Source organism: Plecotus auritus (genome assembly GCF_963455305.1).
Source record: "Plecotus auritus genome assembly, chromosome: 12".
Lineage (NCBI taxonomy): Eukaryota > Metazoa > Chordata > Mammalia > Chiroptera > Vespertilionidae > Plecotus > Plecotus auritus.
The window spans coordinates 37,012,041-37,038,302 of NC_137778.1; the positions used below are offsets into that span (position 1 = coordinate 37,012,041).

The 26,262-nt window shown below is 47.8% G+C and overlaps 1 protein-coding gene across 2 annotated transcripts in view; it reads left to right on the forward strand.

Annotated features, from left to right (window-relative positions):
- Positions 1 to 26,039, forward strand: part of PHTF1 (putative homeodomain transcription factor 1) — a 34,237-nt gene extending 8,198 nt beyond the window's left edge. The window contains exons 4-20 of one of the 2 annotated variants that reach the window (XM_080648270.1): positions 5,879 to 5,948; positions 6,783 to 6,941; positions 11,988 to 12,144; positions 13,359 to 13,493; positions 14,593 to 14,752; positions 15,469 to 15,531; positions 15,766 to 15,939; positions 16,047 to 16,136; positions 16,835 to 17,053; positions 19,025 to 19,153; positions 19,789 to 20,061; positions 20,777 to 20,908; positions 21,436 to 21,522; positions 22,791 to 22,946; positions 24,123 to 24,218; positions 24,665 to 24,790; positions 25,542 to 26,039. In XM_080648270.1, the coding sequence (XP_080504396.1) occupies positions 5,879 to 5,948; positions 6,783 to 6,941; positions 11,988 to 12,144; positions 13,359 to 13,493; positions 14,593 to 14,752; positions 15,469 to 15,531; positions 15,766 to 15,939; positions 16,047 to 16,136; positions 16,835 to 17,053; positions 19,025 to 19,153; positions 19,789 to 20,061; positions 20,777 to 20,908; positions 21,436 to 21,522; positions 22,791 to 22,946; positions 24,123 to 24,218; positions 24,665 to 24,790; positions 25,542 to 25,562 (2,247 nt within the window). In that variant the 3' untranslated portion in view covers positions 25,563 to 26,039. The remainder of the gene's footprint in view (positions 1 to 5,878; positions 5,949 to 6,782; positions 6,942 to 11,987; positions 12,145 to 13,358; positions 13,494 to 14,592; positions 14,753 to 15,468; positions 15,532 to 15,765; positions 15,940 to 16,046; positions 16,137 to 16,834; positions 17,054 to 19,024; positions 19,154 to 19,788; positions 20,062 to 20,776; positions 20,909 to 21,435; positions 21,523 to 22,790; positions 22,947 to 24,122; positions 24,219 to 24,664; positions 24,791 to 25,541) is intronic. The other variant, XM_080648271.1, reaches the window with a different exon arrangement.
- The last annotated feature ends 223 nt before the right edge of the window (positions 26,040 to 26,262 follow it).

Sequence of the window (26,262 nt, forward strand, 5' to 3'; positions counted from 1 at the left end):
AAAGGAAAAGGGAGGGAGATAAAACAAGTGATGTAAGCGTCATTAGAACACTATTTTTAAGGATATAATTAGGTTTATAGACCTGGATACTGTTTTTTTATTCTTGGTATCAGGGTAACATTGGCCTTGTAAAATGAGTTAGGAAGTATTGCCCTCTTCTTCAGATTTTTGGAAAGACGGGCATTACGTTCATCAGTGAAGCCATCTAGTCTTGGACTTCGGTTTTTTTGGAAGTTTTTTGACTATTTCAACTTATTTACTGTTGATCGGTCTAGTCAGGCTTTCCATTTCTTCATGGTTCAGTTTGGAAAGTTATATATTTTTAGGAACTTCACTTCCCTTGTCTTGGGGTTTAAATTCATAAAATGTTCTCTGTGACCAAGGTCCATAAGTTTAGTACCTATGTTTTCTTCTATTTAATTGATGGTTTCAGATCTTATATTTAGGTTTTGACCCATTTTGAATTAATTTTTGCAGGTGGCGACAAACTGTGATCTAGTTTCATTCTTTCACATGTTGCCTTCCAGTTTTCCCAGCACCCCTTGTTGAAGAGGCTTTCTTTTCTCCATTGTGTGTTTCTGGCTCCTTTGTCAAAAATTATCTGCCTGTACACCTGTTGCTTTATTTCTGGGCTCCGAATTCTGTTCATTGATCTGTGCGTCTGTTTTTCGGCCAACACCAGGCTGTTTTGATTATCGTAGCTCTGTGGTATAATTGGAAGTCAGCTAGTGTGATACTTCCAGTTTCATCCTTTTTTCTCAGGATTGTTTTGGCTTTTCGGGGTCTTTTGTGGTTGGTTACATACAAATCTGATGATTTCTCATTCTATTTCTTTAAAAAATGACAGTGGGATTTTGGTGGGGGATTGCATTGTATCTGAATATTGCCTTGGGTAATATGGCCAAATCATATACAGAAATTGCGAGTCAGAATTCCATCGGGCCTCTCAGTAGCATCTTCTAGCTCAGTTGGAAGCCAGAAGACAATGGAGCCTTCGAAATTCTGACACAAAATGATTTTCAACCTAAAACTTTATGCCTCCTCCCCCCACCCCCCCACCCCCGCTCCCAGCTGTTAACCAGGTGTAAAGGTACTACAGGAAGATATATTGAGACTTTCAAAGTCTCAAAAGTATCACCCATGTCCCCTCTCTCAGAAAGCAGGTGAGGACATGGATTGTAATGAGCGAGTAAACCAAAACAGAGCAATCCATAACATCAGGAAAGAGGGTAACCAACACAGAGATGGAAGGGGAATTCTGGGATAATGAAGAGATGTCCACGGGTGACAGTTCATATCAGGCCGGGAAACAGCCCCACCACAGGGGCAGGAGTGTGGGAGACTGTGATGTATACCACGTCAAGGCTTCCTGTGTTCGACCATTGGGAGGTTTGTAACCTTGTAGGGTGTTTTAAGAGGAATCCTATCTAATAAAAGAGTAATGTGCAGATTGACTGTCACTCCAACACACAAGATGGCTGCCCCCATGTGGACACAATATGGCTGCCACAAGATGGCCAGCAGGGAAGGGAAGTTGGGAGGGACCAGGTCTGCAAGGGAGGGCAGTTGTGGGCCATCAGGCCAGCAGGGGAGGGCAGTTGGGAGGGACCAGGCCTGCAAGGGAGGGCAGTTGTGGGCGATCAGGCCAGCAAGGGAGGGCAGTTGGGAGGGACCAGGCCTGCAAGGGAGGGCAGTTGGGGGCAATCAAGCCTGCAGGGGAGGGCAGTTAGGGGTGACCACGCTGGCAGAGGAGGGAAGTTGGGGGTGACCGGGCCTGCAGGGAAGGGCAGTTAGGGGCAATCACGCTGGCAGGGGAGCAGTTAGGCGTCAATCAGGCTGGCAGGGGTTTGGTTAGGGGGTGATCAGGCTGGCAGGCAGAAGCAATTAGGGGCAATCAGGAAGGCAGGCAGGCGAGAAGTTGGAAGCCAGCAGTCCTGGATTGTGAGAGGGATGTCCGACTACTGGGATTGGGCCTAAACGGGCAGTCGGACATCCCTCGAGGAGTCCCAAATTGGAGAGGGTGCAGGCTGGGCTGAGGGACACACCCTCCCTGTGCACGAATTTCGTGCACCGGGCCTCTAGTTAGTAGTATATAGGGATAAAATTAAGTGAGTGAAAAAAAGGAGGCAATCACAATTCTAGGACAAAAATTTTTTAAGAGCCGAAACTGGTTTGGCTCAGTGGATAGAGCGTCGGCCTGCGGACTGAAGGGTCCCGGGTTCAATTCCGGTCAAGGGCATATACATTGGTTGCGGGCACATCCCCAGTGGGAGGTGTGCAGGAGGCAGCTGATTGATGTTTCTCTCTCATCGATGTTTCTAGCTCTCTATCCTGCTCCCTTCCTCTCTGTGAAATATCAATAAAATATATTTAAAAAAAAATTTTTTTAAGAAAGTGCATACAATCATTGTTTACTACTTGGCTTAGCTGGGAATAGTATGTGATCTTAACACTCAAAACATCAAGCATTGACTGAACTAAAATTGTGCTAAAACTATATGGGGGAAAACTATAGTTCAGGTGGGGCATGTGTGTGTGCATGTTCGGTGGTGTATTAATCATTAACACTAAGCATGTAGTATGTGTCTGGTATTCTAAATACTGCATACAAACACCCCCCCACCCCCACTCTTAATTGATCCTTACATCAATCCTGTGAGGTAGATATATTATCGTTCCCATTTCATAGGTGAAGGAACCAAGGCACAGAAAGGCTAAGAGAGCTATCTCCTCATATTCAACAATAAGAAAGGAATGGATAGCATCTAAAATTGAAGAAAGCGCTATGTAACTCTTGTTTAGAAGTAAAAAAGAAGAAATAGCCAGGAAGTAGGAATCGAGGGTAAGGAAGGGTGAGGTTAGGAAGAGGGGTGTGTGTGTGTGTGTGTGTGTGTGTGTGTGTGTGTGTGTGTGTGTGTGTGTTTTATTAGCCTTGTAAGTATTATTTTAATAAGACTCTAAAAATGGAAAATATATTAAAGGAAATTACCTGAGTAGTAAGATAGATCTGTGGAATATGTTTGAGATAGGTTAATAGCTATAGAAGTAAATATGCATGTTGATAGGTGGGTATCCCAGTGTCCCGCAAGAAGATGGCTGTGTGGTCATGTGACTTGCTGTCCTTCCTGTGGGAGGAGACTTCTTCCCCACAGACTTCAGGCTTGGTGAGAGGAATGTGAGCCGAATGGCCCTGTCCCTTCTCTTGTCTTTCCTATTCACTGAGGAGCTAGAGGGCTCAGGCTGTGGCTTCGTCTTCACACCGATCCACATTTTCAATGACCAGAACTTCTGGTTCTACTTCTAATATCTTTAGAGATAAAACTTTACCCAATTCATGCCTCTGATGACCTGGTCTGGCCGCCTCCGCCGAGCACAGCGGCCTCTGTGTGCTCCCTGTGTGTCGGCTGCGTCTGAGCAGCCACCGAGTGGGGTGGCTGCCCCGAGACCGCGGAGCCCACGGGCCTGACATCCCGCCTGGCCTTCCCAGGTAAAACTTGGCGACTCTGCTCTGGGTGACTGAGTAGCTTTTTCCACTTCACTTTCCTCTGCCTCTGTTTCCCCTCGCCCCTCATCCGCACTGAAGCTGGCTTGTTGTGATCCTGTTAATGTGTCCACACAAATCTGATTGTTTTTCTCCTGTTTAAAACTGTTCTCTGACTTCCTAGTATCCCTTCCAGTAAACTCACATTCTTAGCTTGATTATAATCTTCACTTCTTGACATTCCTTTAGCTTGCGTCATGCTATGTCTGATTTCTTGCGCTTTTCTTGATTCCCCCTTTTGCCACACACACCCATGTCCATCTTGGCAAATTCCTATCCATCCTCCGGGTCTCAGGCTAGATCGTTCCCTTTGCAAATCTCCCTTGAACTTTTAAATCTGAGTTAGAACATGTTCCTGAGTGCTGGCCTGCCTTGGCGCGGTTCTCTGGTTCATCATGTGCGTGACTTCTGTGCCTGGCTCTAGAGTAGTTTGATTCTTTTAACGGCAATACAGTGGAAGTTTCAGACACTAAGAGGGTGAGATGTATTGCAGGGTTTACTGATCTTTTGTTCCCTCTTAAATAGAGTACATCAGGGCAGTCCCCCCCCCCCCCCCCATGCTTTCGTCCCTCTGCTTAAAGGTAGGAACGACATCGGTCAAATGTTGCAGTTGTGTTGGGGGTATTAACTTAAAAATGAAAGGCCAGCCCTAGCCTGTTTGGCTCAATGGACAGAGCCTGTGGACTGAAAGGTCCCGGGTTTGATTCCGGTCAAGGGCACATGCTGGGGTTGTGGGCTCGATCCCCAGTAGGGGGTGTGCGGGAGGCAGCCGATCAGTGATTCTCTCTCATCACTGATGTTTCTATCTCTCCCTCCCTCTCCCTTCCTCTCTGAAATCAATAAAAATATTTGAAAGAAAAAAAAAAATGAAAGGCCATGGTGAAAAGGCAACAGCATTTATTTCAGATTTTTAAAAAGCATAGCTTGTCGGGAAGCACGGATTCAGGCAGAAACCCAGCTGGTGTCCCAATCAGGAGGCAAAGGCAAGGGGTACTTACGAGAAAGGGAAGGGGACCCATTACATAGCGGAAGGCAGGCATTTCTACAGGTGCAGCCCAGCTCATTAGTGATGCTAATTCTAAACTGCGCTTTCCCTTCCGTCCCCTCTCATGTTACCTGCCTTCCGGTTATCCTTGCAAACAGTGCCTTTAGGACACAGTGTTGTTTAGGCCCAGCCCAGAGGTTGTGGCCAGTTCGAACCCTCCAGAGGTTAGGGAGTGAGATGGGCAGGGCAGCTCCTCTGGGTGGCAGCTGCGACTCCATGCGTATTATTTGTTTAAACGGGGGCAGCCAGAGAGGGCTGCTGCAGCCTGTGCTGGGCTCTGCAGAGTCTGCAGACCCTCCTCTGCCTCCTGGAGCAGCCTGTGCTGATTGTCCCCTGGGCCTTACCCTGGGCTGTGGGGCAGCGCTGGTGGCCAGTTCGGAAATTCACTCCCAGCTCCCAGGCATCGCTCATTGAACCTTTCAGAGGCGAGCGTCTGTCTGATCTCAAACCAAACCTCCCCCTGAGTTGATCAGGCAGGCATTGTGTACCGTGGGGAGAGGCAGGGTGCCTGGTGGTCTGAAGTGAGAATGACGGGCTTAGAATCTCTGCGCCTTGGTTTCCTCATCTATAAAGGGAGCGTAAGCAAAGTACCTGCCTCCCAGGACAGGGGTCAGGGCCAGAGGCGTGAAGCAAGTTTACATGAGTATGTGTAGGGTGCTTAGATGGTTCCTGGCGCGTTTCCTCTGATCACACCCACTGCGGAAGGTGCTGGAGAAAGCACAGGGACCCGGAAACAAAAGCGTGGCGTGCGCTTTTTCTTCTTCCTCAGCACAAACACATACAAAAGTGTATACTGACTTTCTCATTGCTCCCGGGCACAGTGGTGATAAATTTCTTAATGACTTCTATTCCCTTAGGAAAGAAAAAATGGTGAGGGAGGGTCGGGCATTTCCTGAGGACCCCATACATTTGGCTTTAGTGTATGTCTTCCCTTCTATCCTGTCCAGCCTTCGAAGACGGAACCATGATGACCCTTACTGCTGTCTCCCCAGCTCCAGGAGAGTGTCTGGCATATGGAAGACACACCTTGAATATTTGTTGAATGAATGAATGAATGAATGTGTTTCTGTTGCTAAGGGAGTGTTTCATAGTCTGGTATTTATCCCTGGTTAATGCTAATTTTCATTTTATAACGTAGGTGAAAAGTCTAGAAAGGACCACTTCCTTTAAGGAGCATGAGGACTAAGCATCTCCAGTTAGAGGGAGTCAGATACAGAGAAAAGGAAACATAAGTTTACCTTTTGCATTTAAAAGGGCTTCTTTTCTTTACTTCTGTTTCTCTTCCATCCTAGGGCTTCAAAAACAAACCAAAAAAGATGGGTCACATAAAGGCAGACTTGATTGATGTTGACTTAATCAGAGGTGAGTTCTAAATTGGGTTGGTTTCTCATGTGTATTATTATTTCACTAGAGGCCCGATGCATGAAGATTCGTGCAAGAATGGGCCTTCCTTTCCCTGGCTGCCGGCACCGCCTTCGCTCCTGACCGGAGCCGCCTTTCTGCCTTTGCCCTGGCCCAGAGCCACCTTTCCGCCTTTCCACGCTACCCAGAGGCCCTGAGTGGCTGGGGCAGTGTGGAACGCCTGCGTTGTCACCATGGTGATGACGCAGGTGTCCCGCCCTGCCCCCGGCCACTTGGCACCTGTGTATGCAAATTAACCCGCCATATTTGGGTTATTTGCATACTCACTCCTGATTGGCTGGTGGGCGTCACGAAGGTATGGTCAATTTGCATCTTTCTCTTTTATTAGTGTAGATATGGTACTAAAGGTTACTTTTAGCTATGGTCTCTATGTGATAATATATTCAAATTTCCAAAATAATCTTCTTACCTCACCATTCAGGCAAAAAATTCCCCCCACTTTGCTTAAGTACTGTGTGGCCACACAAATTACATGGTTTTCCCCATGAGTCAAGAGGGAGGGATGAACTGATAATTAATACAAATATGCAGCACTGTATAACATTCAGGCGAGCCTGACTCATTTTGAGCTTGTGTCCTCATGACTGAGGCAAGAAGTTATTACATCTGAGGTGTAAGGTATTACATCTGAGAGGATTCTTTTCGTTAGGCTACATGCTGATTTTCTCATGTGCTGATCTTTGCACTCACCTGTTTATAATAGAGTGTTACAAGTGGGCATCTGTGTACAGTGTATGCCAATGGTTGATGTTTTGTTTTATTATACATTTAAAGGCTCAACATTTGCCAAAGCCAAACCTGAGATTCCGTGGACATCCCTGACGCGGAAGGGGCTGGTGCGAGTGGTGTTCTTCCCGTTGTTCAGCAGCTGGTGGATCCAGGTTACCTCTTTAAAGATCTTTGTTTGGCTGCTACTGCTCTACCTCATGCAAGGTAATTGGAGGAACTGGAGTAAGTTATGCCCATTTCTCTTTGCTGTTTTGCTGTTAGATGGCACGGACCTTACCGTCTTACATTGACCCTTGCATTTGATGGCTGAAAGTGCGAAGAAATGAAGGGACATAGGGACATACCGTGTTTGGAGTTCATCTTAAAATTATTTGCTCAGACAGAGCAGACACCATAGTCTAACCCTCCTCTCTCCCCACCTGCCTCACGGCCAGGCCTCTCAGTCTTTTCCTCTGTCTGGCACTGAACGCTGGGTCACCTCCAGGTGGGATCCCCGATGCTCTTCTCTAGGTATTCTCAAGTCCCATTGCTTTAAATATAGTGGATACACTGATGGTTCTCAAATGTGTATCTTCAGATCCCTCTGCTGAACTGCAGACTCATAAATGCCATTGCTGGCTCGGCATGTCCATGGAGATGTCGTAGGTGTCTTGAACGTAGTCATAGTGGAACTCTAGATTTTTTTATCCCAAAACTTTTTTTTTTTTTTGTACAAGCTTGTTCCTTTTTAGGATTTGCATTTCATTAGATGATGTCATCAACCACCCAGTTTTCAGTTTTCAAATGAAATATTGTCTTTCTAGTCTTCCCTGCCATCAACGTTCATATCCAACCTGTCACCAAACCTGTAAGTTCAATCTCCGAAATACATCTTGACTCTATTTATCTGTCTCGAGCCATCATCGTCCCCAGCACCGACATCCCTCTGCTTGGGCCACTGGAATACATCTGCTCTGAGTCTTCTTCCCACCAGCCATTCTTTGCACAGCACTTGGAGAAATCTTTTAACACAGGAACCATATCATGTCATTTTCCCGCTTAAAACCCTTTAGTGATTTCTCACTGCCTATAAAATAAAAACCCAAACTCCTCACCAAAACCCTTTAGTGATTTCTCACTGCCTATAAAATAAAAACCCAAACTTCTCACCATGGCTCCGTGACCTGTAACTGCTAACCTCTGGATGTCATCATGTCTTACCGCTCTCCTCCATGCTCACCTACATGTAATGGCCTTTTTTCTGTTTCTCACACAGCTTTTCTCTCTGAAACAATCCTAAGGCTTTCACGGGGCTGTCCTTTTTCTCATCGTGAAGTTCTCAGCCCAGATGGAAGGTGCCACTTCCACAGAGAGGCATCCGCCCTCCCCCAGTCACGGCCGTAGGAATCTATTCTCATTTGTCTATTACACATCATTTCCCCTCTCCTCAGTCTGTGCAGCGACCAGGATGTCCTTTTTTTGTGTGTATTATTATTATGTTTTAATTTAATAAATCTTTATTGTTCAGATTATTACAATTGTTCCTCTTTTTTCCCCCATAGCTCCCCTCCACCCGGTTCCCACCCCACCCTCTGCCCTTACCGCCCCCCGCCACTGACCTCATCCATAGGTGTACGATTTTTGTCCAGTCTCTTCCTGCACCTCCCACACCCCTTTTCCCTCCGAGAATTGTCAGTCCACTCCCTTTCTATGCCCCTGATTCTATTATATTCACCAGTTTATTCTGTTCATCAGATTTTTTTATTCACTTGATTTTTAGATTCACTTGTTGATAGTTATGTATTTGTTGTTCATAATTTTTATCTTTACCTTTTTCTTCTTCCTCTTCTTAAAGAATACCTTTCAGCATTTCATATAATACTGGTTTGGTGGTGATGAACTCCTTTAGCTTTTTCTTATTTGTGAAGCTCTTTATCTGCCCTTCAGTTCTGAATGATAGCTTTGCTGGGTAGAATAATCTTGGTTGTAGGTTCTTGCTATTCATCACTTTGAATATTTCTTGCCACTCCCATCTGGCCTGCATAGTTTCTGTTGAGAAATCAGCTGACAGTCGTATGGGTGCTCCCTTGTAGGTAACTAACTGTTCTCTCTTGCTGCTTTTAATACTCTCTCTTTGTCTTTTGCTCTTGGCATTTTAATTATGATGTGTCTTGGTGTGGTCCTCTTTGGATTCCTTTTGTTTGGGGTTCTGTGCGCTTCCTGGACTTGTAAGTCTATTTCTTTCACCAGGTGGGGGAAGTTTGCGGTCATTATTTCTTCAAATAGGTTTTCAGTATCTTGCTCTCTCTCTTCTTCTGGCATCCCCATAATTCTGATGTTGGTACGCTTGAAGTTGTCCCAGAGGCTCCTTACACTATCTTCACATTTTTGGATTCTTTTTTCTTTTTGCTTTTCCGGTTGAGTGTTTTTTGCTTCTTTGTATTTCACATCTTTGACTTGATTCTTGTGATGATCTAGTCTGCTGTTAGATCTTTGTATAATATTTTTTATTTCAGTCAGTGTATGCTTAAATTCTAGTTGGTCCTTTTTCATATCCTCGAGGGTCTCGCTAAATTTATCGGCCTTTTCTAGAAAATTTTTGAAAAACCTCATAATCATGGTTTTGAACTCTATACCCAGTCGTTTGCTTTCCTCCATTTCTTTCATTTGTGATCTGTTTCTTTGTCTCCACATGTTGGCTGCTTCCCTGAGTTGATAGAGTGGCTTTGTGTGCTAGGTGTCCTATAGGGCCCAGTGGCTCAGCCTCCCCAGTTACCTGAGGTGGACAGACACTCTTGATGCACCCCTTTGTGGACTGTGTGCACAGTCTTGTTGTAGTTAAGCCTTGATTGTTGTTGGTTTCACTGGGAGGAATTGACCTCCAGGCCAATTGGCTGTGAGAATCAGGTGTGTCTATGCTGGGAGAACTTCTGTGCTGGAGACACCCTTATTAGACAAGACTTGCAAAAGCCTCTGTGCTCAGCTTGGATAGGGCGCAGTCTCAGGGCGGAGCAGACAGCATTGGTTTCCCGTCAGCCCTGCCCTAATAGGCCTCTGTGTCTCAGTGTCCCGTGGTAATTGCTGCAAGCACCTCTGAGAGGAAGCCGCCCTCGAGTTCCACAGCTGCCAGACAGTCCAGTTTCTCCCTGAATGAGTCTGGGTCCCCAGAGTCTCGCCCGGAACTGGAGTTCAGTGCAGTCAGGAGCTTTTGTCTCCCTCCCGCTTGAGAAAGCCAGCCACGCACTCAGTTGCCAGTCCTCTCCACGCACATGTCTCAGTACCTCTGCCTCCTGCAGCTCCTCTGAGTCTCAGTGTGCTTTTCTCTTTCCTTCTAGTTGTAGAATTTCCACTCAGCCAGCCTTCCTGTGGGTCTGGATGATGTCCGTTTTGTCTTTTAGTTGTAGTTTTGAAATTGTTGCGCGAGGCAGCAGTTTAGGTGTTTACCTATGCCGCCATCTTGGTTTCTCTCCAGGATGTCCTCTTTAGCACGCTGTGGCCATTGCCGGCCAGGCACGCCTTCTGCAGGTGGGCAGTGGACACTGTGGTTGTACCTGTGCAAAAAGACCTGGGTTAGATCACAGAGTACTGGAGGTTGGGTTGGGTGAAAGGATTTAGAGGGATTTTAGTATTTGTTATGCTGAGTTTTTTTTAATTAAGTGATAAAATGACAAAACTATTTGTGAATTTAGAAATCTGTAAGTTTCGTTTTCTAAAGTCATGACATGCCCCCCAGTGGAATTTCTGTGCCTAAGGAAATGTTCTGTATCTACAGTGCTCAGCACAGCAACTGCCAGCCACGTGGCTACTGGGTGCTTGAGATGTAGTTAGTGGGAATAAGGCCCTGAATTTTACATTTTATTTCATTGTGATGAAGTCTTCACAACTGTCATTTTAATGGTTGTATAATATTCCAGTATATGGGCATACACTCATTTTAATGTCTTTTTTGTTGTTGTTAATCCTCACCCGAGGATATTTTTCTATTGATTTTTAGGGTGAGTGAAGAGAGAGGGAAAGACAGAGAGAAACATCGATGTGAGAGAAACACATCGATTGGTTGCCTCCTGCACGAGCCCTGACCAGGGCCTGGGCTGGGGAGGAGCTTGCAACCAAGGTACGTGCCCTTGACCAGAATCAAACCTGGGTCCCTTTGGTCTGCAGGCCAATGCTCTATCCACTGAGCCAAACTGGCTAGGGCTCCTTTTAATGTCTTTATAATAGCCTGTCATATGGGTTTATCATAAATACCTTCTTATAGTTGCTCAATATTCCATTATATAAAATTTTATAGATCCATAATTTACATAACTGTTTCCAAATTGTGAGCATTTAAGTTGTTTCTGATATTTTTCTTTTAATAATACCACCATGAACAAAATTTTCCATATTTTATATTATTTCTTTAGCACTTATTCTCTGAAACAGAATTGACAGACCAGAGTGTCAACACTTTAAGGATTTTAGTACATACAAGTGGGCACAAGTAGGTTTACAGTTGTGAGTACATGAAACAGTTTACTCTTGTATTATTATTTATTAATTATTGTTTTTTTCAATATAAACAACTATAAACCTACTTTCGCCCCACCTTGTATAGTGAAATTGTTGGTGACACAGTTCCTCTGGAAAATAGTGAATGAGGGTGCCTGTTTTACCATAGTCTTAGCAGCATTATTATAAACTAGAGGCCCGGTGCACGAAATTCGTGCAAGGGACTTGGCCCTTGCAGCTGCAGCGGCTTGCCTCGGCCCTCGAAGCCCCGGCTTTGTCTGGAAGTTTGGCTGTCTGGTCTAATTAGCATTTTACGCTTTTATTATTAAAGATTAAAAAATTGTTACCTAATTTGATATACAAAAAATAGTATTGTACAATCAAGAATTATTGTGAAAAATAGTATGGTGCTCCTTTAACGTGCATTTCTTTGGTCACTTGTAAAGAGAAAGTTCCATTTTTTCCACGTGTTTGTTATTGAGGAGTTTCTCTTGTGTGGAGATAAGTGGTGTGTTAGGTTTCATAAACCCCGTGGTCTGTGTCTGGACTACACGTCCTGCACCATCGACTCGTGTGGTGATTCTTGGGCTCGCACGGCCAGAAAGGGCTCCCCTTTTCACTCAGCGAATGTGCAGGTAGATTGCGTGGTAGGGAATCAGGTGCGGTTACTGGTGTACTTGGTAAAACGGTAGCTTTTTGTAGAAATAATCTATAGACTCCTTAGAATTGTTTTTTAAGACGACCCCTAACGCTTTCCATTTTGAAACCTCTTCTCTCCAGTGATAGCGCTGGTGTTGTATTTGATGATGCCCATTGTGAATGTGAGTGAAGTCCTTGGACCCTTGTGCCTTATGCTGCTCATGGGAACCGTCCACTGTCAGATCGTGTCTACGCAGATCGCAAGGCCGTCGGGAAGCAATGGGAGTCGGAGAAGGAGGTGAGCTGCCACGTGCACTTGTCGTCGGGTATGTTCTGGGAGAGGCCCTGTCGATACGGAAAAACCTTCGATTAAAGTAACAAAAAAAATCTTCCCGTTTGCATGCGTTTATTACTATTTTTTGGCTAAAAAAGAAAAGAATGCTTTGCTTTTCGCTTTCCTCCCTGTTGCTAAGAAGACTTGTCATGAATTTTTAATCGCAGGCAGGACTTTGTCATTCAGTACAGTTGCTTAAAAGGAAATTCCTATACTGTTTCTATATTATTCTTTATTAAAATATATCAAATAGTGATTTTGAAAAAGCATTCTTCTGCAGAACTCAATCTTAATCAAAATTTGGTGAAAATTCACTATAAATGAGGATCTTAATGCAGTTGGGTTACTGCTACTAAAAATTTCACCTTGTCTCAATATGCATAGTAAGAATGGGTTTCTAAGTGCTCTGAACTTCTAATGCAGATTGATTTGACTTTTCTCCACGTTGACTTCATGTTGTGATTGGTTAGGTGCTATGTGCGGGCTTTGAAGTTAAAGGTCTCTGAGGCATATGTGCTATTATTTCCTCAGTATCTGTAGATTTTTGTTTCCCTAAGCAGGTACTAAATAAGATTATTTCCACTTGGTGTAATGAATTTCAACATATTTATTCTTATCTTTTAGTATTCTTTTTTTTGAGTATTATTTTCAAAATATTTTTTTTCCCCCAGAAGAAGATTCCTTGAACACTCAGGTCAGTCGATGTAATGTTTGCTGAGGGAATCGAATGCTGTGCTGTGTCTCGGTGGTATTTATAGGACGCGTGCTTTAACTACATGGGAGAGCACTGACCAGTTGCTGTTATTCTGTGCTTTCCTGGCTAAATGTGCCAAATGGGTAGATTTCCGACATCCGAATTTACAGGCACCGTGCCTTCTGCTAGGGGTGCCTGGACGGACTGTGTCACGCAGGTGAAAGCTGTTCTCCTGCAGTGTTCTTGAATAGCAGTTCTATTTTTCTAATGATTGAACAGGACGATAGCACAGGTCTCTGTTTGGGGCCTCTTTTTGCCCTTAAGTCAGAAATATCCCTGCTAATTGATCCTCGTTATAGAAAGTTCGTTATCCTTTAATTTCAGGTGGCAGCCGTTAGGATCATTTTCTGGAGGGGATATTTTGGGCAGAAATAGAAAAGGTCTTGAATAACCTGAAGTGTTGAAATGTTTGTGTTTTTTATAGAAAATTACGAAAAACTGTGAATGGTGACGGGAGCCGAGAAAATGGAAATAACTCCTCTGATAAAGTCCGAGGAGTCGAACCTGTGGAACCTGGACCCTTCGCCAGTGGCTTTTGGGGGACTCTCTTTGGCAACAGGTGAGATCCCTTACGTTGGAGTGTTTACGTGATGTTGTCTCCACGTTAGCATGTGCGTGGCGTAGAATCCGCTCAGGCTCCGGAGAGCCCCGTGTGGGCACATGATCATCGCGGGGTGGTTTTTGAGGCTCGGCATGAACTGCTTCCTCAGCAGGTCCCCACTGCCTGTCCGGTTACCTGCAAGCCAGGTAATCTCCCACACATGTGCCCGTCGGCGGGACCTTTAGTGATGTTCAGACCACAAGGTTACAGAAACATAACCACTCCGAACGGGTAACTGTCTTAAGCCAGGCGCCCCACCATCACGAGAGAAGGATTTGGAAAAGATGAGGTCGTTTCAGTGTCCCCACCGCCGCCGCCGCCTGGGGAAGGGGAGGCGGAGCTGGCGTGAGGGGCTGTGGACGGAGGGAAGTGGTCGCAGACATCCTCCCTCCGCGAGCCCTGCAGGCTGTGACCACACACGTAGGACTCAAAGCAAGACCGATGGGCCGCGTATTAGTGAGTGTGACTCGAAAGTTCTTTTGTGGCCATTTTGAAGATGAAGTCTGTTCACATAGTTTCCCAAAGAGATATTTACCCTCTTTAGCTGGTGTGTGAGCGTTCTCCTTCCCGAGCATCGTGCGGGGCCCCGGCATCCCCACTCGGCGGTCACGGCACACATGTTACATGACCGCATGCTGACCGCAGGCCAGGCAGCCCGCAGAGGGAGCGGTCATTCTGGAGTGGGGGAGCCAGCAGGAGCCACGCAGGAGCTGAGCGTTGGCTGGCCTCTGAGGCGCAGGAGAGGGACGGACATTCTACAAAGTGGCGCATCAGGCGATGGGAGGGAGGGGCCGTTGGTGTTTGAGGGAAAGGGGAGAAGACTGGGCACCTGCTTCCTCTCAAGGAACTGCCCCGAGTCTTTGGAGACGGGGACGGGGGGAGGGGTAAGGGGGGGGGGATAATCGTTCTTTCTCCACCTCAGCAAGTGAGAAGTCTAAACATGATGACGTCTGAATTTTCTAGCTTTTCAGAGTAAAATCCCGAATTTCCTGGATTGCATGGAAGGTGCTAATTTCAGGATGCTCGTCAGTCATCTTTCTTCTCTTTTAAAAAATAGGACTAAAAGAGTAAAATTAATATGTAACAAAGAGACTGAAACCAACAAGGACGCCGGCTACCTGCGTCCCATCATTAAGAAGCGACAAGCGCGACCAGAGGTTAAAACGCGGCCAACAGCAGAGAAAGCCAAGTTTTCCGACGGAGAGAAGGGCCGCAGGGTAAGACCTGTGGGTGTACGTCCGACAGGATCTGTTCTTTCCCGTGTGAGATGGGAAATCAGGCTAATGGGCTTGTGCACTTTGTCTTGACAAGTAAGTGACCTATAAAGGCTCAGGACGTGAAAGGGGGCTGTAAGACTGGAGCCGAGTCTTCCCATTTCTGGGACTAGACCAGGGGTCCTCAAACTTTTTAAACAGGGGGCCAGTTCCCTGTCCCTCAGACCGTTGGAGGGCCGGACTATAGTTTAAAAAAAAAAAACTATGAACAAATTCCTATGTGCACTGCGGGCCCGGGACGCGTCGGCTGCTAAGCAGGACAGGCAGCGGCACCCGGCAGGCCGGATACATGTCCTCGGCGGGCCGCATGTGGCCTGCGGGCCGTAGTTTGAGGACCCCTGGTAGAGTTTGACTGCACCTGCTGCGGACCAGCCTTGGCGGCGGGCCTGGGCGATGTCCTCGGGCTGCGTGTGGAGGCGCCGTCAGCGTGCGGAGAGGCAGTGGGCCTGTGGGAGGTGTGGGACCCGCGTTCCAGGTTTCGGGAGAGCCGTTCTGCTCCGTGTCTAAGACGGACTGCTTCTTTACCTTGAAGTGTGTTCTCACTGGTTAAACCGTGACATGACGTAATCACAAAAGCAGCTAATGTTTTTGAGTTGTTCCTACAACCGGGCACTGTTCCAGGCCTCTGCCCGGAGTGACCCGTGCCATTTTTCCAACAGGTCTGCGACACGGGCGCTTTGCCTGTCGTTGCTTTTCAGAGGAGGAAACCGAGCCCCAGAAACGTACGAACTTGCCTGAGATGGCCGGGCTGGGGGTGCAGGCTTAGGGCTGGACTCCTGCCGTGCTTCTCACCGCCCGTAGCCTCACGGCCGTTCAGTTTCACGTTCAGTGTTGTTGTGTATCGCGGTCGGGCGCCGCGGGGTCTGTTGGGTCCTGGGTGTTGCCGTGTGGCGTGGGCGCGGGCAGCTGGCCGGCGTGTGTCGCGCGGCCCCTGGGAGGAACTGCTGTCTCCGCAGGAGGCTCTGCGGCGCGTGGGGAACGGCGTGTCGGATGACCTGTCAAGTGAGGAGGACGGGGAAGCCCGGGCGCAGATGATGCTGCTGCGCCGGAGCGTGGAAGGGGCCTCGAGCGACAACGGCTGCGAAGTCCGGAGTAGGAAGTCGCTGCTCCCAAGGCACATCAGCTCTCAGGTGGCTTTTGTTTTAGTTTACGGACGTCTAGGCCTGAACCTCGGAGCCACCGAATAGCCCCACAGTGTTTAACACGTTTCCTGCCGCTCGCTGGCTTTACTCGGCAGGTAACGAAAACCACTGCCAAGTGGTGTCACTTTATGCGGGATTCCGACAGTCTGGCCGAGTCAGAATTCGAGTCCGCCGCCTTCAGCCAGGTAAGGGACCCCTCGGAGCGAGCGTGTTCACGTGCGGTGACTTCCTCATCCCTTCCCGGGTGGTCGTCCCAAAGCCGTGTTGATGCGTGCCTGCCCCTCCCCTGCCTCCTCCTCTGTCCACCTAACAGCTTCTCACCCCAGGAAGAGAATGAGCTCTTCATTCTGAACTAATCTTCTTGTTTACTTTTTCACTCCTTTGTTTTCTGATGGGATTTATTGGGGCTACATTGGTTAATAAGATTATATAGGTTTCACGCGTGCGTTTCTATGGCACATGAACTGTATATGCGTGGTGTGCTCACCACCCACAGTCTCCCGTCGCCGTATATTCGGCCCCCTTTACCCTTTACGAACCGCCCCCGTTTTGATCTAATCTTATACTATCATAGGTGAAGCTCAGGGAATGAGAAGCTTGCTTAATCTTCACCTGACAAGTGGAGTTTAAATCCGATGAGGACAGGCTGTTGGGAAAGGACCCCTAAGAGGTGGGAGCGGGGGGTTCCATCATGAAAGCTAAGGGCACGTTGTACGTGGGAATGCTGTGACTCAGAGGTGGAGCGTCTCTGTCACGTGAGGTGAGGCCTCGTGACTGACGGCGGAAAGCTTGCCGGCCGTCGCCATAACGTGTGTTACTGTTACTTCAGATACGTGACAGTTTCTAAAAGTGAGTGAGAACACACCTTTGTTTTCCTCTAAAGGGCTCTCGGTCTGGCGTGAGCGGCGGCCCTCGCAGCCTCCACGTGTCGCGAAGAGACTCGGAGAGCACCCGCCACGACTCGGAGACGGAGGACATGCTGTGGGACGACCTGCTGCACGGCCCGGAGTGCAGGTCCTCCGTCACCAGCGACAGCGAGGGGACTGCGCCCACCCTGCACTCGGGGACCAAACGGGACCCCAAAGAGGATGTGTTTCAGCAGGTCTGTGCGGGCGACGGCGATAACCGCTAAGGTGTATCGTGTCCCTGCCCCGTGCCAGCACCGTGTGGTCTCATTTAACTTTGTAAAAATCCTGTCAGGTAGATGCTTTTAGATGTATCGTGTCCCTGCCCTGTGCCAGCACCGTGTGGTCTCATTTAACTTTGTAAAAATCCTGTTAGGTAGATGCTTTTATTATCCCCAATTTAGAGAGGAGGAAATCGAGCATAGCATGATGATTTTTGACTTCCTTTGTAATTTTAAGGCATATATAAGAACTGGAGTCCCAGTGCACGAAATTCATGCGTGGGTAGGGTCCCTAGTGGATGCTGGCTGCCGGCCAGGGCCTTCATCCTGCGCCGCCCCCTGGTGGTCAACGCATGTCATAGTGAGCGATTGAACTCCAGGTCTCCTGGTCGAACTCCCGAGGGGACACTTTGCATAGATATATGTAAAAGCCTAATGTACAAAGTGTTCCTTTGGGCGTTTGACCGACTGGGAGTTTGATCGCTCGCTATGATGTGCGCTGACCACCAGGGGACGGCGTGGAACGAAGGAAGGCCCCGGCTGGCAGCCAGAAGGCCCCTATCCGCCCTGATCACCTGCCAGGCCTAGGAACCCTACCCATGCACGAGTTTCGTGCACCAGGCCTCTAGTAGATAGATAACTAGGTAAGATAAACTCGCATGTCAAATGGGATTCGCCATGTCCCAGTCCCCACACCTCAGCTTCTTTCGGTCCCCATGTTTCTGAAAGCTGCCACTAACCACCCCCGGCAGAAACCGCGGCCATGCATGCCCTCCCGTGTTTCTGAGGGTCCTCACTTGCTCTGGATCCTGCTGTTGAGCATCTGTGTGTCCTCCTGGGCCCCCCACTTGGTGCCCATCATCATTGGCTCCCAGCAGATCCTCACAGCGGCCCCCCCAGTGACCCCTTCACTGCACTTTCCATGCTGCAGCCAGAGTGTTGTGTCAGATCTGATGTCAGCCCCTTAACGTCCGTGGCTTTTCCCCTCCTGGATTATTCGATTCTGTTCCTTTATTTGTTCTGATACAGTCTCACCTCTGACCACTCCTCCCCTGCTCATGTGCAAGGACCACGTGCCAAGGATCACATCTGTCTTATTCACATTGTATCCTTAGTGCATGTCACATAGTAGGTGCTTGATAATTTTTAATTTTTTTTTGCCAAATCAATAAGTGCTCGTCAACATGCTAAGCATTGGAGTAGGAAGAGCATACACCATATGGTCCTCTATTGCAAAGTTATATTCCAGTTTGGGATAAGATTACAATATGGTAAATAAGTAACGGGCACTGAAAATGCAGCCTATAATTAGATGCTACCTTGTCTGATAGAGACTGTAAGGCCTTTAGTTTCAGGGAAGGCCACAGGAGGCTCGTGGGGGACCGGAGAGGACCACGCTGGTGAGCTGGGACCTGAGCTGCTCGCCGCCAGAGCACAAGGCACGCCCTGGCCGAGGAGAGGGGCTGCTGTCATTGCGGCCTTCCCTGAGGGTCCGATGCTTTTGTGCGTCCTGATGAGACTGGAGAAAGGCTTCCCTCCGCAGTTACTCGTGTGGTATCTGCGGCCTCACGCCTCTCATGGCTAACGGCCTGCTTCCCCAGGAGAGCTGTGTTACGCTAGAACAGCTTTCCTCAGTATCCGATGAGTACTCCAAGCTCATCCTCACGTCCGTACGTTTAGAGAGGGAAGCATCCTTGGGGATTGTGGTCCGGTTGCTGTAGAAGACCTTTAGCTTCTCTCCCGGTTTAAAAAAAAAAAAAAAGGCTTAGCCGAGAAAAAAGGCCAGAACTCAGCATCATGGAGGTGGCCTTGGAGTGATGAGCTCCGTGAGGGAGACGATAGGAGGAGGAGGCTGACCGTGGCGAGGCAGCCTGGGCGCTGGGCGCGGGGGACATGCTCACGGAGGAGAGAAAGCCGCGGATAGAAAGGGCTCTGTTTTCTCCTCAGAACCACTTGTTCTGGCTTCAGAACTCAAGTCCCGCCTCCGACCGGGTCAGTGCCATCATCTGGGAAGGAAACGAGTGCAAGAAGACGGACATGTCCGTGCTGGAGATCAGCGGCATCATCATGAGCAGGGTGAGCGCGTCGCCGGGACTTCCTGGGTGTTTTTGGTTTTCAGACAATCCGCTTAGTGACCAGCAGCCATTCCCCAGAACCGTGCAGGGATGGGACAGTTTTTGAAACACAGATGTGTGTATTTTTAATTTTGTAGTCAGCGTCTGTAGGTGGCAATATTTTGTTGTGTTGCGAAAGTCTCTGAGCATGGCCTGGCATTCAGGTATGTTCTGCACATGTTCCTTTTCTCATGTGAGCCTGATGTTCAGTAAGATCTAAAAGCCATAAATGCGGACATCGTTTTCTTTCTTTTTTTTATAAAAATATATTTTATTGATTTTTTACAGAGAGGAAGGGAGAGGGATAGAGAGTTAGAAACATCGATGAGAGAGAAACATCGATCATCCGCCTCCCACACACTCCCCACTGGGGATGTGCCCACAACCAAGGTACATGCCCTTGACCGGAATCGAACCTGGGACCCTTCAGTCCGCAGGCCGACGCTCTGTCCACTGAGCTAAACCGGTTTTGGCCATTTTTTACTTCTTTAGATGTCAAGGTTTAGTCTTGAACCACCTAAGTAGTATTTGACAAAAGCTGCTGCATAGCTCCACTCAGCTGTGTGCCAATGACGGGCGTTTTGAATCAATTCCCAGGTCAACGCGTACCAGCAAGGAGTGGGCTACCAGATGCTGGGCAACGCGGTCACCGTCGGGCTGGCCTTCTTCCCGTTTCTGTATCGCCTGTTCCGCGCGAAGAGCCTGGACCAGCTCAAGTCCGTCTCCGCCGAGGAGATCTTGACTCTCTTTTGTGGGGCTCCCCCGGTCCCTCCTGTTGTTGTTCTGTCCGTGATTAACTTTGTCGAACGACTGTGTCTCACGTGGATTTTCTTTTTCATGATGTGTGTGGCCGAGAGGACGTATAAACAGGTTGGTGGAAATACAGTTGCCTGCCTCTGCGTTCATGTCTGACGCGTCGTTGCTTTCATCCTGTTCTCTCGATTTGTTCTTTCTCCGCAAGTTAACGTGGGCAGGGAAGGATGGAGCAGTGGGCTCCTGGTGCTTGCGGGTTTAATGTTGGTGATGCTGATTCTTCACAGTGACTTCCTGCCGTCTGGAAGCTTGCTGAGCCCGTGGGTGGGGGGTGTGGGGGGAGGTACGTGGCTTCGCCAGGGAGCGAGCCCCGCTGACTGCGTCTCGATGTGCCTTGGCGCATGGAGTACTTCTCACAGTGAAAGGATTCTGTGAAAAAGGGCCGAGTGGGAACTAAAATGATTGAAATTTGATAAGAGTTGGGGGTTGAGGACTTAATATATCGGTGGCACGTGCAAAACACAGGGATTTGGATGGAAATGTAATTTGGGAGTAAGCCAGACTTCTGTATAAACATTTGTTTTTGAAGCTGGGGACTCCCAAAGGTCTCCAGAGACTATTCCCTGCGAGTGTGGGGAGCGTGCCTCCCTGAGGAGTCTGACCCTCTCGTGTGCGGTGGGAGCAGTTAGCAGTTCGCCACTGCCTGGCCTAGCGACCGCTGATGAGGATTTAATCCTTTCAACCATGTTTATATGCGGGACTGTTGTTTACAACCGGACAAACGCACAGGCACACGTCCATTCATTTTGTGATTTCTTTTCACCTCCTCTAGAGATTTCTCTTTGCAAAACTCTTCAGCCATATTACTTCCGCCAGGAAAGCTCGAAAATACGAAATACCTCACTTCAGACTGAAGAAGGTGGAGAACATTAAGATATGGCTGTCGCTGCGCTCCTTCCTAAAGGTGAGTCTCCTCCGATGGACAGCAGCAGGGTCCGTGGAGGGAGGAGGACGCGGAAGCCAGGCTCACGGACACGCCGCAGACGGCCGCGGGCCGGGCAGTTCGGGCTGGTGGTTGTGACTGCGTCAGTGGCTGGGAGGTGCGCTGCACACCAGGCCGGAGGTGACGCCTCTCCAGGCCGGTGTGGGTTAGTAAGAGCTTAGAAAGGAAGAAGGAAAGGTAAATCCCCAGGGCGGAGCGGTGCATTCGATACCGCATCTTTTTCTGACTTTGGGGCAAATATCCCAGCTGGAAATATGTCAGCGAATCACTCATGCCCTTAATTAGGAACAGCCTGGGTTTCGGTGCTTAATTACAGTTGAAGGTGCTACGATCCTGTGTCAGGAACTTCCTATAAACGCATATTGTAACATTAATGCGGAAAGACCAAAGAAAGAGGACACAACACAAGACATGCACGAACGTAGTGAAATTCACGCTATTGCTGCCTCTGTTGGTAACCTAGCAACCACCCCTGCCTCTCTCCACAGAGGCGGGGCCCGCAGCGTTCCGTCGATGTGGTGGTATCTTCAGTCTTCCTGCTGACACTGTCGATTGCTTTCATTTGTTGTGCCCAGGTAAGCGTTTCGTCTCTGTTTTGGACACTTCACTGCATTTCAGTGTGTGTGTATATATATATATATATATAAACATTCTTTAATTGGTTGATTTTTAGAGAGAGAGAGAAACATTGATTTGTTGTCCCATTTATTTCTGTATTCTTTGGTTGATTCTTGTATGTGCCCCGACCCGGGATCAGTCCCGCAACCTTGGTGTATGGGGATGATGCTCTGACCAGCTGCCTGGGCCTGAGTGCATACGTTTTTAATGTGTCTACATTTCTTTTGCTCTTCTGAATACTTGTTAATTTTCCCAACGTTGGTCATGAGAGTAAAGGTAATTTTGAAGTCCTTTAAGACTCCAAGTTCACTCTAATTTAATTTTAGTTGGTAATTTTTTTTTGTTTTGTTTAGGTGATAATTTTTGAGTGATGATAAAGTTATAGCATCATGATGGTGGCAAAGTCAACAAGGGTCTTGGAGGGCAGTGGAATTTGCTAAGAGGAAGGGAGAGGGGAAAGGGGGGCGGGGAGAGGGGAGAGGGCCCTGGGGAGAGGGGAGGGGAGAGGGTCCTGGGGAGAGGGTCCTGGGGAGAGGGGAGGGGGGAGGGGAGAGGGCCTCTGCGTGGTGACTTTCTGTTTTTCAAAAGCCTGCATTAGGTCTCGGAGCATTCGTTCTCTGTATATTTTTCAATAAATTCCACTTTACCTTGGGCTTGCATGAGTAAATGTCTTTACTTTGGAATCAACAACAACAGAAAATTGAAGAGAAAAAAAACCACACACCAAAAACTTTTACCAGAAAACTTGACACATAACAGGTGTTTGATAACTGGTAGCTGCCGCTGCTGACGTTCAGATTCTGAAACGGAGTACAGAACTGATCCTTAGGATTTCCTGGCCGCCCCGCTGGGATGGGCCATGTGCTTTAGGGAGTGCTGTGGGTCACAGGCAAATTCAGGGCTTTGAAAAATGGTCACCATATCATTGCCAGTGGGCACGCTGGTGGTTCAAGAGGCTGGGAATGCGTTGGTTTTATTTTACTTATTATGTTTTCCCCCTCTGTTACTTCCGGACCCTTGCTGTCTTTCATGCAAAGGAAAAAGTCTAGAAAACGTCGAGAAATACATACTGACTAATTACATAGATAATATTTAATGAGTTACATCTCTTCTGAGTGTTAAAATATCGCTATCTTGTAAACATTTTAAAGTAGCCGGCATAAAGGAGTAGGTATAAATTTTAAGACAAATGAAAAACTTTACCTTCTTTTGGTCCTTCGTGTAGGTTCTCCAAGGACACAGAACTTTCCTGAATGACGCCTATAACTGGGAGTTTTTGATCTGGGAAACAGCTTTACTGCTGTTCTTACTGCGCCTGGCCTCGCTGGGGTCGGAAACCAATAAGAAATACAGCAACGTTTCAATACTGCTTACTGAACAGGTACTGCTGCCCTGCGGTTGGCCCGTGGGTAGAGATGGCACAGTGAGATTCGTGCGGAAGATTCGGGGTGGCATTCAGAGCCTGTCACTTTGTAGCCACATGACCTTTGTCACTATGTGACTGTCTCCTTATACAATGAGGGCAGTATCTTCCCCACCTGCTCCAGGAATTGTTATAAGAATGAAGACCTAATGGATTGAAAATACTTTGTACACTATAAAGGTTTTCTTACTGGTGGGACTGGAGCATACTGTTAATCTCATATTCTACATCAAGTATTAGATCTTAGGAGTATTTGTCATTTAAGTATCCTATATAATAAAAGGGTAATATGCAAATCGAACGGTGGGACGACCGGTTGTTACAACGCTCACTGACCACCAGGGGGCAGACACTCAACGTGGAGCTGACCCCGGGTGGTCAGTGTGCTCCCACAGGGGGAGCGCTGCTCAGCCAGAAGCCAGGCTCACAGCCGGCGAGCGAAGCAGTGGTGGCGGGAGTCTCTCCCACCTCCGCCTCAGCGCTAAGGACGTCTGACTGATGGGGAGTTGGCTTAAGCCGTCAGTCAGACATCCTCCGAGGGGTCCTGGACCGCGAGAGGGCGCAGGCCAGGCTGAGGGGAAACCACCCCCCCCCCCGAGTGCACAAATTTCATGCATCGGGCCTCTAGTGTTTAATAAGCTTCTTGAATTTTTTCTGTATCAGCCATGGATACATTCAGTGTTTGGAAAATACTTGCTCTTTAGTATGTGAGTAGCTACTGAGATTGAGAAATGCTTCTTATAAATACAGAGTAGTATGTAACATTTAAAATAATTGTATGCTTATCCATAAGTTTTAAGTGAAAGTATTTGGTATCATTAGTTGTTTTTATTTATTTTTTGCCTTAGAATTATAATGGAGAATTCTTTCTATAAGGGAAAACATAATGAAAGTTTTCATTGTTTTGATATTTAAATTGCTTTAATACTTTTTTCTTCACTAGTTTTTCTTTGACAAACATGTCTGATTAGGGATGGGGGCTAGGGTCCATGACATATGTGCTCCGTAGAAATAGCTGCTGGAATTTCAAAACTTATTTTACTTGAAAATATGACCCTTAAAATCTGCCAGATGAAATGCAGTATTTGTATCTTTTTCTATGACATTTACTATAATCTCTGTTCCTTCCCTTAGATTAATTTATACCTTAAGATGGAAAAAAAGCCAACTAAGAAGGAACAGCTTACTCTAGTAAACAATGTGTTAAAACTGTCCACCAAGTTGTTGAAGGTGAGTAGGATCCTAGGACACTCTCTCACTACCGTTTAAGTCAAGTCGTCGCTTTACTTCTCAGAGACGACCCCAGGAGCCGGCCGATGCCAGGCCGAGGGGACGCACACGCCAACTCGATAGTTCACCCTAAAGGCTGCACAGGAAAGAGTTCCATCGCTACTGGGTGCTGGCGACGGTGAACGTCCGTCACATCTCTTAAATCACATTTAAAAAAATAACACGTAACGTGCTGCTGGAACCCTCCCTAACAGACTTAGCTGACGGGAGAGGGTGAGCCCTGTCACAGCTGTGCTTTTCCTTTCCCCTTCGGTGTTTTCCCCGCTGGCCCGCTGCACCTCCTGTTACAGCTCCGAACGTCCGGAAGGACGGCCTTAAGCAGCCGCCCTCGGAGGCACTGACACCGAGAAGCCACGCGGCTCAGCTGGTTCTCTGTGCTCTTGTAGGAGCTGGACACACCCTTTCGACTCTACGGGCTGACGATGAACCCCTTAATCTTCAACATCACCCGCGTCGTCATCCTTTCCGCTGTCTCGGGCGTTATAAGTGATCTTCTAGGGTTTAACATACGAGTAAGTAGGACTGCCATCTGTAGCATCTGCCTTGGTCTTAAAAACCATGATAATTATCTGTTCTTCACTGTGAGTGTGTGTGTGTGTGTGTGTGTGTGTGTGTGTGTGTGTGTGTCTGGCGTGGAAATAACTCCTTCTTTTTCTTTTTAATCCTCACCCGAGGGTATTTTCCCATTGATTTTTAGGGAGAGTGGAAGGGAGGGTGGAGAGAGAGAGAAACATGGATGTGAGAGAGACACATCAATTGGTTGCCTACAACATGTGCCCTGACCCCGGCCGGGGATCGGGTATGTGCTCTTAATGGGGAATTGAACCCATGACCCTTTGGTCCACGTGCCGATGCGTTAACCATTGAGCAAACTGGCTGGGGCAAAATACCTCTTGAAGTAAAGAAATAGACATTTTGATTGGTGGCCCACGGCTTCTCAGCTTAGGTTTCCTCCTTTGACAAAAGCACAGAACCCTGTGCTCTCTAACGGCACACACTATCGAGCTTGAATCTCATGTCAGATTCACAGCCTGGGCTGAGCCTCGGGCCCCGAACAGTCAGAATGAACGACCCCCAGAAGCAGGAACCGCAGGAACATCCCATCCTGGACACGCTCCGTGTTTTTTCTCTGCGGTGGCCTGTGGTTGCCCCCGCCGGTTTTCTTCCTGTTAAAGGGTTCTTGGTTCTCAGTCATGTAAGTGTTCTTCTGACCCCCTCCTGTTTGTCTGAAAACCAGCTGACCGGGTGACTTTCCTCTCTTAGCTGTGGAAAATTAAATCCTAAGCTGAGCACGCGCTGGACCCGCTCCCCTTGCTGGCGACACGTACCCGTTCAGGAAAGAGATGACGAGAAACCGTGAGATGCTCACCGCTCGCCTGCCCAGAGGGGCCTCCGCTCGGCCTGACCCCAGGGAGCTCGGGGGAGCCAGGGCTTTGCCAGCAGGGCGTGCGCGCTCGAAGCCTGCTCTCACGGGGCTCCAACCGAGTGGACAGTTAGGAGGCAGAAACGGTATGGGGACACGAGGACCACTCTCTAAGGCAGGACACGTGTTCTGCACATTTCCTGCTGGGACAGTCATGTTTACTGGAAACGGTCTCTGGGTAACTATGCTGGGGACCCAGAGCGGGACGCAAACATACCTTATTGGAAATATGCAAATTCAGTACTTCCTATGACGTGGAGATTTCATTTCTCCAGCAGAGAGATCAAACTATTTTAGGTTGAACTCAAATAAAAGAACTTTATTGGAGAATGTCAGTTTCTAGGCTTCTTTTCGTTGTCATTGAAGGAAAAAACTAACTTTTTAAAACTGAGTTTCGGTTACACTATGGATGCATTTTTGTTTATAAATTTGAGGTTAACTTGGTAGGGGTATCGTCGTTGGTGAACGAGTCATGCGTGTGACATGCCATGGAGAGATTTACGTGTGTGCGTACTCATCCACGTCCAGCACGTGGTTTCCGTATCGATCTGAGCCGATGCC